Source organism: Morone saxatilis, unplaced genomic scaffold, assembly GCF_004916995.1.
Source record: "Morone saxatilis isolate NCDOM2014 unplaced genomic scaffold, NCSU_SB_2.0 Contig2, whole genome shotgun sequence".
NCBI lineage: Eukaryota > Metazoa > Chordata > Actinopteri > Moronidae > Morone > Morone saxatilis.
In genome coordinates, this window is record NW_023339762.1 from 19,346,989 (window position 1) to 19,355,100 (window position 8,112).

The window sequence follows — 8,112 nt, forward strand, 5'->3', positions numbered from 1 at the left end:
TGATCTGAACAATGATCACATAATAAAGACAAACACTGAGGGACACTTTACCAGACAAATAAATTGTCTGTCAAAATATTTTTTCTTAGCTAAAGGATATTTTCATTGATTTATTATAGGACAGGGCTTAATGGGAATTGTTGGGTCTCTGTAAATAATTTAGTACAGTCTAGACCTGCTCTATTTCAAAAGTGCCCTAAGATAACTTCTGTTATGATTTGGCGTTATACAAATAAATTGAATTGAAACAATATTTCACAATATTTATGATTATTAACTATCTAGTTGACTTTGAACTTGAATAGTGTAAACAGTAAAGCAGGACATGTGATATGAAGATGATCCACTGTCTATTATAATTAGACTTAATGTTTTACTTACTGTAACATTAAAACACTCTGACACATTCAGCTCCTGGAGATTTCTGCATTCACCTGATAAAACAGAAACAAGCACAACAACAGAGAAACAGCCGGTCAAACTGTGTAGTCCATTTTTGGAAATATGTATCTATATATAAATAATATAATAACACATGTATGTTACGATATAATAAAGTAATATACAACATTATGTAAGGAACAACGTGAAGTGTCATAGTATTCTGCCTTCTTTCAAAGCTGTATATAAATTCCTGGGTGGCTCCTATCTCTTATATAATGTGCTAACTCTCACTTCTTCCGTAGGGTAAGCAGCAGCTGTGTTACATCAACAATAACACTGTTCACCTTTGCCCCATTGCTTCTGTCTCCGAGCCCGTTTTTCACAAGACTTTCATCCCAAACTCCGGCCTTGGCTCAAGCTCTTCTTACTGAAAAGACAATCCCTGCAGGGTTCATTATGCGTGTGATCTCCTCACTCCTCTTAGCCTCCCTGCTCCTCCTCTTGCTCCCAACCACCGAGATGAAAAAACCAGGGAAGGTTAGAGGCCTCAGAGGAGCAAGACATAAACTCACGAGGGACCGGTATGGATTTACTCTTGGGTCCATTTTTCACCTACTCTAATGACCATGTAAACGTATTGTATACAGACAGTGACAACCCATGAAATTGATTATTTGTGTTTGAAATCTGTCAGGGTAAAAGGTGCTGGGCGTCACAGCAGATCAGGTCCCTCCAGGATTGCAGCGCCTGACTGCTCAGAACTGACAGAATCTAGAGAAGTCTTTGTAGACTGTCAGGATCGACGCCTCACCTCCGTTCCCACCTCGCAGACCTGGTCCAACCAACCAAAGCACCTCCTCCTAGCCCGCAACCGGATCAAAGTTCTTCGTGAAGGGGCCTTCTTTGGATATGAGAGTTTAACCAGTCTGGACCTGCAGCAGAATCAGATCTCTTTAGTAGAAGAAGGGGCCTTCCAGGGTCTGACACGCCTCACAACCCTTCTGCTGCAGCACAATCGCCTAGGAACACTTAGCGAGGAGGCCCTCATCCCCATGCCGAACCTGAACTACCTACGTCTATATGATAATCCCTGGAACTGTCTCTGCCCGATGGACAGTCTCGTCCGCACCCTTCAGGTCCCGAGCAACCGTAATCTAGGAAATCATGCCAGGTGAGGGATTCCACAAAGAGGTTGACACTAACCTAACACAATTGCTCTGATTCCACAGGTGAAAGAGTAATTTACTGAGTCTCAGAATAACAAACAACCTTTAAATTTACTCTTCTAGGTGTGCAGAACCCGCCAGACTAAAAAGCATGAAGTTGAAGCAGGTTGACCCTGAGTTACTCTGTAAGGAGAAGGACCCAACCAATGACCCACAGGGCGACGACACCGATTCCCTATTCCCTATAGAGCCCATTCCAATTCGCACCAAACCAGACGCCACCACATCTTGCCATACCTACCATTTCCCCCAAAAACGGATGGACTGCAGTAAACGAGGCAAGCTCATGATCGGCTTTTATTTTCCTGAATCAGTTTGAGTCACTCTACCCTGAGCTGAACCTCACTGTGTTTTAGTCCACGTGTTTCTTATGCAACAGAGCAGTAAAGAAAAATATCTCTGAAGCTTTATGTCAGAGAGCTCGTATGCTCGTGATTAAATATTACCGTCACATGACTGGAATGACTAAACTTCCATTTCTCAAAAGGATTTTCAGAGCCAGAAACAGAACTAGCAAAGAAACACATCTGGTTTGGCAGGTGTTTTCTATTCACTTTTACATTGCTTGCCTTCTTCTGCTGACTGATTCTACTTGTCATCTTATAAACTTGGGAAAGCACTGGCTAAACAAAGTTTGGCTAACACGTCAGCATAAGTTCATTGCATTTAAAATTTGCCTAAGAATAAAGTAAATCAAATAATGTGTTACTACTATCAGTCTCGTGCTGGCAGGAGGCCTGGATTTTAATATCAAATTCAGGTTATGGATCGAGGCAGAGCGTAAATCTGTCTCTGTCCAATTCTTCAGTACAGTAGTAAGAGTGGAAACTCAAGCTGGTTTCTTAGAACACTCTTTGGCTGGACTTTATTGTAATTAATAAAAAAGAAATGCTGACTTTTAATCTCATACATGTGACTAATGCATTCCCCTGTATGTTTAGGTCTAACTGAGGTGCCCGCAGGTATTCCAGATGATGTTGTTCATATTGATCTGTCCCATAACTTAATCCATCATCTCAGAGCCAGAGATTTCCAAGGAGCGAGGAGCCTCAGAACCCTAAACCTGACTAATAACAACATGGAGCGCATTGACACAGGTATGTGTGCTATTACTACTGAATCCCTATTAATCACAATCCGTGAATATCACAGCATGTACTTAATGTTCCTGTAACGAAAACCTACACAAACAAAGTCCAGTTTCTCTGGCTGATAGATAACATATGGAAAGCCAAAAGGTTGAGACGATGTTATGCAACTGCTGCCGACTTCTGTTTCCCATTTTTCCTTGTTAGAGACACCTGGCACTCTGCCATCAGTGTGTACACAGTATTGGCTTTATTTATAGTGGAGAAAGCTGAGAGGGTTACACACATTGAGTTGCTTAAGTGATTCAAACACAAACTGAACACCAGCCTGCACATTGCTATAAGAGTTTGATTGCATTACTGGCTTTTTTTAAACTTCTGGTTAACAATAACCAGCAACACGTTTGTCTAAATATAGCCACATAAGAAAGCAAGAAACAAAATAATGCCACAGTATGCTCATGCAATTCTTTCTTCTTTCTCTCAGCTTCCCTGTCTGGACTCCTGCACCTTCGTGAGTTGGACCTATCTGACAACAGCATACATTTTGTCAAATACGGGGTTCTTGAAGACCTTTACTTCCTGTCACAGCTAAAACTGGGAGGAAACCCCTGGGTGTGTGACTACAGGTAGGTTATTGTGCTGAACCATTAACAAAAATTCTTTTTTGGACAAATCCAAATCATGATTAGAACCTGATTGTACTTTTTCAGCATCCACTACATGGTGTACTGGCTGCGTCTGCACCCAGGGGTGAGGCACTCTGGCCTGCTGTGTCACTCCCCTCCTGAACATACTGGGGAAAGTGTGGAGGAGTATGTGCATTCCTACAACAGAGAGTGTCCAAAGGACAGACAGCACAGCAGAACTGATCAAGACCAAACAGACCCTGAGCTATGGAACACACCAATGGAAGTGCAGGGCGAGCTGGAGGAGGAGCTGGAGCCGAGCCACTTGAGAGCGCCACAGAAATACCAGATTATCAGGCTGTCCTGAAAATGTGACCTAAAATTTGACTTTAGAAAAGGCTCTTGTTTTCCTTTCAATATTGTGTAACAGTCTGTATCAGATGGAGAAACTACATTTTTCAGCAGTACTCTTATGTTTTGTCAGTGTTGTCGTTTTAATTAAAATATAAGAGTTATCACATTTTCTGGTTGTTTTGACTAATTATTGGTATTAGAACGTGATCTGTATGGGTCAATGCACACTTACCTAAAAGAAATACGGATAATAAATACTCACTGATGCATTTTAAGCTGGGCCATTTTAGAGACGTGCAGCCGCGCAGGTTGAGGTGGATCACAAATGGGCGGTAGTTCTGCAGAATCTGCTTCATTGTGCTGTCTGTTATCCAGTTTTTCTCCACAGAGAAATTGATCTAAAAGGGACACATATTAGAGAACATTTATACTTTACAACATTTAACAACTACAACTTTAAACACTACTGTGAATTAAATACAGGAAAGCAACCTCTCAGTACAGACCTGACTCCATAATGTGCCTGACTGGATGATAGCTCTCCAGGCGTAGCACACCTCGGCACAATTTAGCCAGTCTCGCAGTTCTAAATATTGAAAGATCTGCAGAGAAAACAATCATCTGACATTTTCAAAGGTGGCAAAAGTACACACATTTTTTATTCAAGAAGTACTGATTCACTGAAAAAGTACAGGCTCTGAAATGTACTCAAAGTATAAAAGTGTAAAGTAAAGTCCTCTTGGTTTTCTCTGAAGGACATTTTAACCAACTATTTCTGTGTACTGAAACTTTAAATAGGGTTGAGTCTCCCATTCTTGTCTGATATACTGTTTTCGTTATGTTAAGTCTGTCGTGTGATATGCACCCGTATTGATGTTGGGAAGGCGTGCATTGATGCAAAAAATAATAATAATCAACAATTCCCCTCAAATACATTGAACTGAAATAACAAGACTGTTTTGTAAACGTAAGGAGTAGAAAGTACAGATATTTGTGTAAAAATGTTGGGACTAAAATAAAAAGTTAACAGAACAATAAATACTCAAGTAAAGTTCAGATACCTGAAATAAAGTATTTGTACTTAGTTACTTCCTCTGGACATATTTGATCATACAGAAAGGTATAAACATTTGAATTTCTTCTTCTTCTTTCTACTTTAAGGTATTTTTTCCACAACATTTTATTTGTTCTTCCATAATGTTCTTGTCATAAGGTATAAATAAGCTGAACGGTTGATACATTTTATAAACATTGAAGTGTTGACATTTCATAAGTGAAACAATTTAAGAACACCCTGCCCTTTGCCAAATGTTATGATAAAGTAATCTGCAGATTAAAGCAATGAAGCAACTTGCATACTGATTACATGATCAATATTTGGTCCTATAGGTTTTAATCTCACAGAACCAGCTGTAACTTTTTCAAAATATTTTGCCAGCGTCAAGGAGACAATTAGGCACCAAAACCAGAACAGACAGGATCCACTGCCACCTCTGCCACTTTGGCAGTGTGATGTAAGTGAACAAGCAGCCTCTTTCTTTCTCCAAACATAGTCATGCTGGAGCACTATTTATCAGGAGAAGTGCTGGACAGAAACACCAGAGCAAACAAAGCCAAAACGGTGCTCCCTTTGCCAGCGTGTGTGAATCCAAAGCAAACAGGGGCTATATCTGGTAAGTGCGAGCAGAGTCAGAAAAGATGTTTACTGGAGTTTTGAACATATTTATAAACTACAGAGCGACTGATATGAAAGTGCTTCTACAAAAATACAATTATTGATGTGGAAAAAACACAACAACATATCTTGTGGGAAAGTTGTCCCATAAACATAAACGCTTCTGTGGTAATGGGTCATAGCTATACTACACCATAATGAGCTGCAACAGTCATTAATCAACTGGCCTCCAAGAGACTGAAAGCATGTTTACAGTGGAGTAAACCACTTTATAGTAAGTCTTATGTAACATATATGATCTCATCACTGACTACTTAACAGAGAGGTATAGCCGCTAACTCCAGGGCTGTAATCTGTCTGTGTGGGAACTAATTAGGCTCATTATAAAAGAAAATGTGAAGAAACTGGCTGAAGGACACGTGAATGTTGTGTTGTTTGAGAGGAACTACCTTCAGTGAGAGGCTGCTAGGGAGCACTGAGAATCCGTCATATCCTTCCCAAATCTGGGGGACTTTTTTTTCAAAAAAGCCCATTTCCAACCTCTGCAAGATTCATACGGACACACAAAGAAAGAAATGTAGAAAGTTGCTAAAAGGAATTAGTTGTTTTTTTTTGTTGAAATTCCAAATAAATTCATACCTTAAAATACTCTTTTGTCCTCTTTGAGTCCTTTGCAACTTTACGCCATGCAGCCGTGATGCGCTTAAGGCGGCCAGCGTTTACAAGTTTCACAAGTTTCTCGATGGCAACTAAGTTGAAAAGAAATATAAATCTTGTTTCAGAGATCCATCACTTTTTTTCCCACTTCACTTTTCACACAAAGACAGCGTACAAAAAGCAAATAAGGAGCAAAAAACAAGAAACAAAACAAAAACTAGGGCTGCACAATTAATCACAATATTATTGAAATCGCAATATGCAAATTGTAGAAGCTGCATTTTTTAAATAAAGGTAAAATCTGTAAAACAGCATTATAATGTATTGTAGTTCTGCAGAGATGACATGGCCTACAAATCTTGTTGTAAGAGAACATGTTTGTTTGGTATAGACACCAAAAATTTCACATCATCATGATTTTAATAGTTTTTTTCAGTGAAAATTAAATTTGTCCCACAGTAATCATATCACATATCGTATTATCTGTCAAAATAATCACAATATGATGTTTTTACCATATCGTGCAGCCCTAACAACGACCAAACAAATATGAGATCATGGGGTAATCAGTAAGTGTAGGCAAAATTATCTCATTTAAAAACAAAATACTGCACATAATAACATAAAAATATAATTAAAATAATATACAAATATGAGAGATCTGTCTTATAAAGATCTTCCCACTGTTTTTCTGTCTTTTCTCCCAGTTCTTTTTGAAGTCATATAGAGTCATCTGGAGTAGGTCAGATGAAGATGTTGAACAACACTGACAAAGAGGCTGGGAGTGAGGCAGTTTTTCTAAAGCCAATATTTTGTAATGGACTTTTTATTTGCTGCCAGGAAGATCTTTAGGAGGTAGGTATTGAATTAGACCTTCGGTGATGTGTGCAGGATAGAGGGATGTAAATTTGTACTGATACTAAAACCCAGAGTTAAAGGATTGTTGCTACTTCCGTCTTTAGGAACAAGATCAGAAGACATGCTCATGATAGATGTCCATCACTTTTGAACAGAACAAGTATTATTTTCATTTCTGCATTTTTTGTGGACTAAATGATGGCGACGATATCATGATCACAAAGTCGTATTGTCCTGAATCTCAAGACAAATTTAGTTTATGAAAGTAGAGTCAAGTCTCAGGAGTGGAAGAGTTTAAGAGTGGAAGGTGTGGGGGACAGAATGAGTCACACAGTGAGGAAGAAATGATACATATCTGGACACATTTCTTAACCACACTGCATGTTTTCTCTGGCTCTATACGTAAGAGAGTCATAGCTTGCAACAACAGTCAGTCCACATTAGTTTGGTTAAAACTCCTCGTGATTATTTTTTCATTCAGACATACTTAAGTAGTCACCTACCAGCCTGTGTCTTCTTGTGCATTTTTACCCAGTTTGACCATTTGGTGAGTGCAAGCCACTGACATTTCCTCTCATAATGCTTCTTTGCGAGGTTCATCTTCAGAGTCAGCTCTATGGCGCTTCTCTTTCTCTGCGTAGTGAACCTCTTCCACTTCCTGTCCACACAGCAACAACATAGCTCATGATTAATTCAGTGGAAAGGTGCACAGGCAGAGTGCCAGAAACCTGCTTTAACTCAACAGTACAGAAGTTAGTAACACTTCAATTATATCATTTAATCTCAAATAAAGTTTTTTTTTCTAATGATGATGATCTCAGCTGAAGCATGTTTGGACATTCAGACGGGACGGAGTGACTGACTGGACAACAGGCCGATGATACAGAGGTCAGCACTGACAACAGACAGCTGAAAGGCAATCTGTGAAACAGAATATCCTCATGAACTCAGCAACGTGTTGATCAACTAAAAACATTCAGGACTTTCATTCACAAGGGTTACATTTCTGCTTAGAGTTACATCTGTGTCACTCTCTCTTGGTGTTATGAATGTTTTATCTTTGTGGATCAATTTTCAGAGACTTTTGTGTGAGAGGTTATTTAAATGTGTCTTCATATACAACATATTTTAGACATATGAATATACAAGAAGAATGGACATTTACAAAATGGAGAAGATAACAGCATTTGTTAATCATAAAATGGAGAAATTTGCTTCATACTGGGAAAACTGGGTCATAT

General features: G+C 39.1%; 1 protein-coding gene across 1 annotated transcript in view; it reads right to left on the minus strand.

Moving 5' to 3' along the window:
* The window catches only part of fbxl13 (F-box and leucine-rich repeat protein 13), an 18,272-nt gene that overhangs the window by 4,551 nt on the left and 5,609 nt on the right, over positions 1-8,112 (minus strand). The window contains 6 exon segments of the mRNA XM_035664910.1: positions 382-434; positions 3,944-4,079; positions 4,188-4,283; positions 5,806-5,898; positions 5,996-6,105; positions 7,375-7,529. Of these exon segments, the coding sequence (XP_035520803.1) occupies positions 382-434; positions 3,944-4,079; positions 4,188-4,283; positions 5,806-5,898; positions 5,996-6,105; positions 7,375-7,529 (643 nt within the window).